The 11,117-nt window shown below is 43.5% G+C and overlaps 1 protein-coding gene across 1 annotated transcript; it reads right to left on the bottom strand.

Moving 5' to 3' along the window:
* Positions 1-3,267: 3,267 nt before the first annotated feature.
* On the bottom strand, positions 3,268-10,863 carry fgf8a (fibroblast growth factor 8a). Its single transcript, XM_042502285.2, has 5 exons — positions 10,303-10,863; positions 10,171-10,207; positions 9,131-9,311; positions 6,633-6,739; positions 3,268-4,680 (listed from the first exon to the last, which is right to left on the bottom strand). The coding sequence occupies exons 1-5, from the start codon at positions 10,332-10,334 to the stop codon at positions 4,396-4,398; spliced, it is 642 nt and encodes a 213-aa protein (XP_042358219.1). The 5' UTR covers positions 10,335-10,863; the 3' UTR covers positions 3,268-4,395.
* Between the last annotated feature and the right edge of the window lie 254 nt (positions 10,864-11,117).

Raw genomic sequence — 11,117 nt, 5'->3', positions numbered from 1 at the left:
TAAACATTGATGTTGGATTATTGGAATGGATGGTTGAGTGCGGTGTGGGGAAGCTTCGGTGGGAATCCGCCGTGGCTCCCGGGCACGACAGATCCCCAAAAGCGTGCATTATATGAGAGAGGAAAAAGCCGATTTGAGATCTCTTAGGTCGGAACGGATGTAACGGTGATAAGCTTGGGAGGACCATCTGCCCATGATCTGAATAAAGTGTTCCGGTATACCGCTGCGGGAAGCCGAGGTGGCAGCTCCGATTCTGAAAGAATGTCCGGAGTAATTCATGGGAGAGATGCCTGACACGGGACCTGATGGAAATGTTGGTGGAACCGGAAGCCGGTAACCACCTGGCCGGATTCAGATGCAAACAGAGGGTCATCTTGGGATTTGCTTTGTGATGTCCACACGGCGCTCCAGCGCTCATCGCTCGACATCGGGCCGACGAGCCGGCAGAGTCGAGACAACGGCGGGAGGCCGTCACCATCCTCCGCTGCGATGGAGTAGGAGAACCGCAGCGGCGCAGGGCTGCACGGGGGCGACCGCGTCCTCTTCTTTCCGCTGAGGGTGGCGGACCAGGAGATGCAGAGGAACCATCGGCCAAGCCGTACATCTGGATGGTGAGCAGAGAGGAGCCGGGTGGAACATGGACCATGGAGGCAACCGAGGGGCCGGCGGCCGGTTGCACTGCCGAAGTCGGCGTCTCCGGCACGGATGCGACAGAGAAGTTGTCGGCGTCGGACCCTGAGGACGCCTGCACGGCCAGATGGAGACGGCGAGGGCCATCGTCACGGCTTCGACCGAAGGTTGTCATCCGATGGGGACAGAGAGACAGAATCCATAATAGGGGTGAGTGAGCGAACCGCAGCCGACTGAGAGCGAAACGCTACGTGGTGTGTCGGTACGCGCTCGTGCAGAATAACGAGAACGAAAGGGGGAGATCGGGTTAGGAGGATATTTAAGCCGGAAGAGGCGCGGTTGAGGTGCGGTAGAGGTGTGGTCCTGCTCCTGAAACTCTGCTATAAAGCTTCACTTAATTAATTAATTAGCTGCAGAGGTAACAGCTATTTTTTAAATCTCCCGCAGTGGGTTGCATACTCACATTGTAAAAACCTCATGCCCATGGTCATGCCTTTCCAGCTTTACATTTTGCACAGACCTTGTTTCGGGGCTGTGACTACCTCCGTTCATGACTTAGAGCTGAGACAACTCTGCCCCTCCTTTCCATGATTGGACATTTTATAAAAAATGTGAAGGTGACATAACAGCTTGATATTCCTGCAGTGTAAATGGGGCTATCAACTTCACCATTGATTGCTTCTAATCTGTAAAATAAAAGTTAACAAAAGCTTTGTCTCCAGTTTACAGCTTGGTTGTCAGCTTATACCTCATTCCCACCACAATCAGCAGGTGCACGCAAGTTTTTTAAACAGGGGTAAACCCGCTAAATGTCTGAATGTCTCACTGCCACATTTACCACTGGAGGGCAACTTTCTGTCTGCTGGCATGTGTGTGTGCGTGCATGCGTCCGTGTGTGCGTTGTCTTTTTGGTGAGTTGGTGTGACCTCACGAACAGGCAAGAGAACAGGTGAACAGTAGACAGCAGCAGGAACAGATGTCTTAGAAAACTTTTCAGTGCTTTCTTCATGTTATTTATCTCTGTATTTGGATTGGTGTTTTAGCTGCTTTGGTGGACATGAACAATAATGACTGAAGGCGCATCATTGTATCTCGCCAACAGCTGAAATTAGCTTGTTTACCCAGGTGTTGCATTCCCATCAATGCTAATCGGAGGCCATGTCTACTGCAGAGTCATTTGACCCTGGTGTGAATGCCAATCGTACGCATTCCCATAGCATTAAAGAGCCAGATCTTAGCGGGTGTTACCGGGTTTATTGTGCAGTGGAAATGAGGCTTTAGAAAATAAACAGGTCTGCATTGCAACAACTTGTAATGAAGCTTTTAGAGAGGTGCACATCAGACTTCGCGTCTACTCTTTAGACTGTAGGGATGACATAACAGCTCCCTAACAGTAAAGCCAAAACATCTGGATCACCCCCTGGTGTCTGACTGCAGTATAAGTCATAAAGCACGCCCCTCTATGTTAGTGAATGGAGCCGTATCCAGGATATTTGGGCTTCATTTCTGTACAGTGGAGTTAAGTGAGGACATGTCATCTATATTTATATACCATCTATGGCGCCAACACATACAATGAACAAATTAACTCATTTTTGCCTTGAGATGAGTGATTTGTGTACATAAATGAGCACCACTTAACATTAACCCTTAGGGCCCACTTTGATATTACACACACTTATCGCACTGCTGATAAAATGCGCTTTTTAAAATCAAGGTAGAAAAAATATACATTAATATGATTTTCTACGTTCACCACTTTTTTTTTTTTTACTCACACCTGTCCTAATCATCAATGTCAAATATTTGTTAATTGTTGGAATGTTAACCCTTTAAATGCCAGGTTTTTGTCATGATGCCACTATGTTTCAGATTAAAAAAAACCCACAAAAATTTAAGTATTTTCAATAAACTTCATGCTAATGCTAATGCTACTTGCTAAGTAGATAATTAATATGATGATTATCACAGTCTAGGGTATGTCAATAATTAGCAGTGACATTGGTTTTTTTTTTTATACATTATTTTTTGTGCAGTGCCAAATACTTACATTCTTATTGTTCTGTACACAAAATGCACTTTTCAACATCAGGCCATAAAAAATATTAGACATTAACATGATTTCTTCTTTTATTGAGTTTATTGTTTTTTTAACCAACATCAGCCCTAATCATAAATACGAAATATTTATTAATAAAAAAAGAAGGTTTCTGTCAGGATGTCAATTCATTCAATTCATTGATTAGCAGCGTTGATTGAGACAATGCACCTTGTGGAAATAGCATGTATTTTCTCCATATGCCAAAAAATAAATTAAAAAAAGGCATCATCAGATGGAAAATAGTATAAATGACGAATTCCAAGGTAAAAGCCCAGAATGCACCCAGAAATAATATAATTCATGTTTACTGTATATGCTTTGATGGCTGTGGGATCAAAAATTTTAGTGGGTTTCAATGGCACATTTTTGCACTTAACGGTATCAATGTACGAATTTAGTTTCCTTAGACTTATTGTAGGACTTATTGTAGGAGCTGAGCTGGAAATTCCAAGATTGAACAAAGATACTCAATCTTGCCAAAATTTGCATTAAAACAGCCAAAATTAGCAAAAAGTGAACAATGAAAGGCATGTAAAATGCACCAAACATGCATCAAGGGTTAAACATGTTGTACTGAATCCAATTTGCTCTTTAAGATGAGATTGTCCGTGGTCAGACAACTGTTACTGTTTATGTCAAATATAACTGGTACTGACATCGTGTTGTCCTGGATGTACCTTCAACGTATTATTTAACTTAATTATGATAATCTGAGAGCATAGGTAAGTCACGTGTCTTACAGGTGTGGTACAGGTGCTATCAGACTGAGCTCAGAAGTATTAACACACAGCTCAGTACGTATGCACAGAAGATTACACTCCTCAGCAAACTGCTGTGTGTCTTTTCAAGGTTTCACAAATGGGCCCAAAGCACGTATGTACCAAACAAGAGTTTAATATCAGTATTTAATGTACATTTATTACACATTTTAAATAAATATTCCATCCTTAAAATTATTTTACACATCCTCAAATAAAAATATATTTATATATGTATAAAAACAAACATTCAGTGGGCAACGAGAACACAAGAGGGTGAGGGGGAGCAGGCGTGTCGGGTGCCTTACACACTGCATTTTGTACACATCAATATTACAGTCAGAACCTGTGATTATCAAATGTAGCTGCCACATTGTTCCATCACTGTGTGAGAGCGACACAGAACCATCCCAGTCAGGATGCTTAAAACACTGCAGTGTTACCGCCACACGCTTCTGCAACGTTTACCCAACGCACAGTGTGTGACAGTTTGTGTGTGTGAATGCAGCGTTCCTGGCAGTGCGGTCAATCAGGGCCCTTCAAGTCTCCTTGAGCAGCAGGCGAGAGTCCAAAAACAGACTCCACTGGTCAAATGAAATAAAAAACAACAACACAGTGCACTCTACTAAGAGTCTCGATAAGTCAGACAGTTAGTGATGTGCATCTACAAACACACAGGTCAGTACTAAGTCTGGAGTACAAAAATAAATTCTCATGTTTTTGTCTATGTACAGCTTTTTTTTGAGAAAAATAGAAAACAACCTACATATTAAGATATAGTAATGCTCAGTATAAAAATGTCTTTAGAGGTTTTGCAGGAGAGCGGAGGAGTGTGCCGGCTGCTGGGAATTTGGTCAGTCTGTCAGTTTCTCCTCTTTCTTTCTGTCTTTCCTCTCGCTCCCCTTCTCAGCGCTCTGATGAGTAGCGTGTGCGTTTAGTCCTTTGACTGAAAGGGTAGTGGATGAAGTCAAAGGGGCGGTGGTGGCTGGAGTGGGCGGGCTGCTGCCCCTTCGGCAGCCTCTTCATGAAATGGACCTCGCGCTGGTGCTGGCGCGTACGCGAACCTTTCCGTGGCCTCCCACGGCGGGTGAAGGCCATGTACCAGCCCTCATAGCGGGCGTTCCTCAGCGCCGTGTAGTTGTTTTCAAGAACGATCTCTGTGAAGATACAGTCGCGGCCTTGTCCGTTCTTCTGCAGAAAGACAAAAACGCAGAAACACAGTTAGTGGGAATGTTCAGAGAAGATTTACAGATGGCAAATATCAGATGTATAAAGGCTTCCCTGTGCAGCCTGTCCCCTGCACACACACACACACACACACACACACACACACACACACACACACACACACACACAGAGCCCTCCCCTCATACATGCGGCATATGCTACAGTCATTACAGATCAGAGAGAGGGGGATGACAGTAAGCGATGACTCTTCTCCCCCCTTAGCAAACATCCAGCAGCCCTTGCGGGTCAGTAGCTGCAGGACGGATCCTCCAGCCATAAAGCCTTAATCAGCCCCCAAGTGTCACTTTCACCTCTGGTTTGATCTCCTGTTGCACTGTGGTTAAATTTAACCGAGCAGCTCTTCTTCAATTGAATCAATAGATCCTTAAATACTCCTCCCCAGTGGTGTGCAGTGACAGTGCACAGCTGGCTGAAGTGTGACCTCCAGTCGCTGATATCACCGAGTGAAAAACACGATCCACCGACTGTACAGTAAGGTCAGCTCAAACAGCTTTCACTGGACTTGGACGCAGCACGAGCCTACTGTAACAAGCAGTGTGTTAAAAATAGTCATCGTACACCCAAAAGACACACTCTCTGTTCATTCTTTCTCTTCACACACACACAAACACACACACACTGGGGCTGGGGCAGGCTGTGACTGGGCCGGTAGCTCGGGGCAGATGGTGTACGAGGCAGGGTGCTTGGTGGGTGGAGGGGAGTGCGTGTGTTTGGGGAGGGGGGGGGTAAGGGAGGCTGGCAGCTCTGTTTATTAGCCGTCACAGTGAGAGAGGGGCACTGAGATAACACACACCTACACACTCACAGAACAGCAACGAATAAACATCCAGGACACTAACTAACTAAACCCCAGCCTAGAAACTCTAATTAACACACCACATATATAATTATCCCAAAAACACACTGTGTACTTGATAAAGACCACCTTACCCAACACATTAGATTACCGTACATAACACTTGATTGCATTGCGCATTGTGTTGTGCGTTGTGTTGAAAGTTTCATTTTGCACGTTGTGAGTTATGCGTTACATTAAGATGTGTTATGTTGCACTGCGTTGTGTTGCGTCACATTAAATTTTATCTCAAGATACAGTCTGCAGGTTGGAATATATACATAAACACGTGTGTGTTTGTGTTTGTGTGTGTGTGTGTGCGCTGTAATCTTCTTATTCTTAACAAATTCCTTGTAAAGACTTTTATGTTTTGGCCTGTTGATGGCTCTCAGCTCTGAGCCCATTGGTTCCTTCTGAAGATGTAAATTTTTTAAAAATTTACATTGATAAAAAAAGGTTTAGTAATTTCCTAAAAGTGCTGATCACCCCAGTTTTTAACAGATGGACAGATGGAAGTAAATAGTGACTTTGTTTGAGATTATTTTTGTGAAGAGCTGGTTGTTTTGGGGTTGGTTGCAGCCATTCAATGGGATTCGTTGATATCAGAAAAATATAGAATAGAACCAATGGTATTACTTAAACTAATTAGTGTGTATCTTAGGTAACTTTTGGAACTATTTTATGAGAGATTCATGTTTTCCTATGCTGTGCAGTGATATCTAACTGAACACACCATGAAAATAGTCCAGGCTCATTCAGAATGGTGTTCATATACTGATACTGTGAACCTGACCTGTATTCACACAAACCTTCTATTCTTAGATGCATCTTCAGATTTCTATAGAGCTTCTATACCTTATTTTTTCACATCTCGCAAAATGCACTCATAGATGCCAACACGGAGTCCCAGAGTGACACACTGAGGACAAATGAGTGATTTTGATTTTCTGCTCTCAGAAATTTGCCTTGAGGTTTTCCTTTACAAAAAGCCCCCAGGACAAACTCAAAATCCTCCTCTAACCTCTCATTGTTTCTGCTTCAGACCAGCTTTTCTCCTCACCTTGCCGATGAGCTTTCCCCTCTTGTTCATGCAGATGTAGAAGCCTGTCTCAGCTCCCTTGATGCGCACTCGGCTCCCAAATGTGTCCGTCTCCACAATGAGTTTAGCTAAATAAATGAAACAGAAAGAGTTTTGTTTTTAGCAACAATAGCTGAGAACAGGGGGGTTGTTAAAAAAATATTAACGTGTCTTTTTGGGTCTGAAATATTCCGAAAACATTCAAAGCTGAATGATTGACTTTTCAGTGCGAATGCATGTGTGAGCGGACATAAAAGCATCGACAACACACGCAGAAAAGCTTGAGTGTGCTTCCAAGCATGCAAACTCTCTTTCCACACACACACACACACACACACACACACACACACACACACACACACACACACACAAACACACACACACACACACACAAAACCTTTGGGACCATTCCTGGGGATTTATGCAAGCTGAAATTCTTGCAAAATGATAAAACCACGTGTCTTTTGATTCTTTGAAAGCTAAAGAGGCAACCCTGGCAGGCTCATCAAGAATTCCTTTTCAAATAAATCTGCATTGACCTCACACATAAAGCTCCACATTTATCTCTATATCCAGAAACATACTGAAAGACACAGGACATATAGACAGTTCGCAGAGCATGACTTTATGTGATGTTGCTTTTCAGCAAGATAAAAAACAATTATTATTTGACTTTTTGCAGAATGACAGATGAGTTTCATCGTCAGTTCATTCAGTGTGTGTGTGTGTGTACACTGCGGTGATTTGAAGTTCTCATAGATATTTCTCCAGAACATTCAAAGCCAAGAGCAGATGACCTCTTATAAAAACCATTTTTTAATCCACATTGTCTCATAAAAATGGTTCCATGGCGTCGACCACAGGGTTACTGAGGTCACACACCCACTGACTAACCACTACACGTCTGAGAGTTAGAGCTGTGGTGAGCTGAGTGACAGGCAGAGTCAGAGACAGTCGTGGGAGACACACACGCACACATTCTCTCTTTCACACTTTCTCATTTCATAGAGAATGACTCCAGTATGAACCTGCTTGCACGCTTTTTTTATGTGCATACAATTACATCCTGCAACATTTGATCCCATTTGCAGAAAACACAACATTATCTACAGATTTTTTTCAGTGGAGTTCCCATATACAACAAAAATTTGTAGGCCAGAGTGGCTGCAAAGCTCGGCAAGGCCCGTTCGGTTCAGGCTGGACGGAGCGGGGTTGAAGGTGGGGGTGGAGGAGGGGAGAGGGGAGCTATGCAGGAAATGTTCGGAAGGTAGAAGTAGGATGACTTCTAATGGCTCTTCCAGATCTGCGGGATCTCTGGAGGATCACCTCCAGCACCATCTACAATCCAGTGGACAGTTTCTCTGCACTCGGAGTTGCTCCAGCAGCACAGGGAAGGAGCACAAATGGTGCAAAGAAGAGCAATTCAACAGTTTGCTTAAAAGGCTTCAAGATAATGTTGATGATAAGAGCGTTTCACTTTTGTCTGGAAATTTCATCATCTTGAAACATGCCAGAAATAGACAAATTTGAATGCCTGAGTGAACGGGGGGAAAAATCTAAATCTGAAGTATTTAAACATTTGAGCCACAAGCAAATTGGCTTGTTTTGTTTTGAGGGGAAAAGGAAATGAGCAACTTGTTAAGAAGTGTTCTGGCTATTGTAATAAATTAATAGATTTAGACAATCATTTTTAAAAACAAGGGAAAATGTTCCAAAACTACACCTATTATTATCTTAATAATTCATTTTAAAAATATTTCAGAAAATTATTATTTTTTAAGAACTTTTTTCCCCCAAGTCAATTCCTTGTCGATTTGATTTTGCTTTTTTTCCGCTCTAAGTTTTTCTCCTCATGTTTTTGAAAGAAACATGCTCAGGTTTTAAAGGGCTAATTGTGTTAGAATACTGGCCTTGAGCCATGTTAACAAAAAATACTGGGAATGATTTTGGTCAAAAAAGAAATGTAGATGTCAAAATAAATCTCGAAAAATATGTTTTAAAACTAGTGTGAAATAATAATAATAATGATAATAATAATAATAATAATAATAATAATAATAATAATAATAATAATAATAATAATAATAAATTGAATTGCAAGATTGTGTAAATTTGCAAGGCCAGATCAAAATCTAATAAGGGCAGATTTTTTTCTTTTCTTTTTTTTAATTTGAATTGTATACCGAAATTCAGTCCAGCGCAGAAAACATGATATTTCCGAGGCTGAAAGGACAATTAAAGATTTATGTTTGGGTCAAGAGGTATAAAGGGAAAAATAAACAATACTTGAAATAAATCCAGATTATCATTTCTTTGCAGTTTCAACACCAAAAATATATAGTATTGTAAACTCCACAAAAAAGGGGGAAAAAAGCGAAATAAACTCAAACATTGGGATGACCCCGGCGGGTTTCACAGGAGGGTTTTTGGCTCCCACAGAGGGTCTCGGTGTTCGTATTAAATTGCAGGGCTTCTCTTACCGTGCACATCTCCATCGTCGGCCATGGCGTTGATCTTCTTGTTGGGCAGGACCTGCACGTGCTTGCCGCTGGTCCGGCTGTACAGCTGGTAGATCCGGATCAACCGGCGGCTCACGCGGTCCGTCACTTTGCTCTGCTCGCTTACATGCTGCGTGAAATTAGGCGGGGACTGATTGGTTACCTGTCAGAAATTAGATGTCATCACAATCATCAGTATGTGTACACCTGTCTTTATTTTATGTGTTAATTTACGCACATAAATCGCGCAAAAATAACCAGAGTTAAATAGGCTAATAATTAAAAAACAAAAAGAAAGAAAAAAAAACAGGAGCAGAGAAGCCAATTGTGTGTCTTTGGGTCACTGTAGGAAATGACTGAGGCTCCTAAACACAGAGGAAAGATTTCCAAACGCAACAACAGCTTGTTGTTGTTTTTCCCAGAGTGACAAGTGTAACAAGTTCCAGGAAAACTGCTGCCAAATCAAATTAACAGCTTCCAAAACAGACGCGCGGTGTGATTACAGGTTGTGCGTACAGGAGAATGCGCGCCACATCGCACAAACACGTTGGATAAATCAGCTAACAGAGCTTTAACTTTAAGCAAAAAAAAAAAAAAAAAAGAAAAAAGTCAGTATTTCAATTCACTTGGATGTCTGTCTCCGCCGCGCTTCGCTGTGATGGAATGACTGCTGCTGATGGAAACATTGGCCCAGGTCACTTTTAAACCCCACGACATTTTTCACAAGACTCGCAAGCATTTCCCGATGCCCCGATGCCCCGTCTGTGCCCACGCGTCCCGTGCCAGGGCCGGTATGTTCATCAGCAACCTGCCAGCAGGCCGCGCGCCCCCGCTGTCCGGCGCACCGTGGGAGCCATCCGATATTGTTGTATCACATAATGTTATGATGATCCTTCACCTTTCCTCCTCGCGCTGTTACTGCGCCGCGCATCGCGAGCTCCGACTGCCATATGCTTCATAATAAAACAAAAACGGAACACTCTAAAACATGCATATGAAAGTAAATGAAAGCAGGGACATACCTGAGCATAGTAGCAAAACGCGAATAAGTGTAGACACCTGCAGAGAGAGAGAGAGAGAATAACATGCGTAAAGTTACTGGCGTGGAGGAGGAATAACTGCGTAAAAAGAGGACGTGGAGGAGAAGCACTCACAGATAGCTGAGTCTGGATGGGATGGGTCGCATTTTGGATAAATGTAAAACGATCTTCCAGTAAATTCTGAGGAGGGTCCCTCCAGAGTCCAGCGGGTTACAAACCAGAGTCCAAAAATTTTATCGAAATCCACAAGAAAAAAAAAAGTCAGAGAGGCTCATGGGCGCACGGCACGCACATTCCCCAAATAAATGTCCAGAACAGGCCAAGCTCAAAAAATGGCAATGACTAATTATGATTTTTCATTCACATTAATTAAGATCTGTTTCTGTCACAAGGCTGCGCAATAAGTGCACTTGCAGAAGCGGAGCTGTGCGTCAGAGAAAAGCGCTGCAAGGTTTTCTTCTCCTGTTAAAAAAAAGTTGCTGTCAGGCTACTCCCGGTGCTTTGTAATCCTCTGCGGCCTTCAGGTGTGTGGAGGAGACTCAGTGGCGTGTCGGTGTCTCGCTGCTGCTGCTGCTGCTCCGCTCGGCTGTGGCAGGACTGCAGGCTGGACGCTCCTTCTCTCCTCTCTCTGCTCCCATCCCACAGCGCTCCCGTGTCAAGCCTCTCGATCGGCGCTCGCACACCCCCGGTTAAAAATGGCAGGCTGATCTGCTAAGAACAAGCCCCCTTTTTCTGCAGAACAAAAGCCCCAGCCCCACTCTCCCCTCCCTCCCCTCCTTCCCCTGACCCCCCCTCCGCGATTTCTAAAACATCTCTGTACCTGAGGAGCGGTCCACACTTGGTGGGGGGGAGAAGAGAGGAGGCGAGGAGGAGCCTGGGCATGCCCCGCGCGCAACACAGGTCTGTGGAAAAATCAAAAAATGACTCCC

The sequence above is a fragment of the Plectropomus leopardus genome, chromosome 13, assembly GCF_026936395.1.
Source record: "Plectropomus leopardus strain MGB_pleo_1.0 chromosome 13, ASM2693639v1, whole genome shotgun sequence".
Classification (NCBI taxonomy): domain Eukaryota; kingdom Metazoa; phylum Chordata; class Actinopteri; order Perciformes; family Serranidae; genus Plectropomus; species Plectropomus leopardus.
The sequence above is the reverse complement of the archived record's forward strand: the minus strand, read 5'-3'. Positions and strand labels throughout refer to the sequence as shown.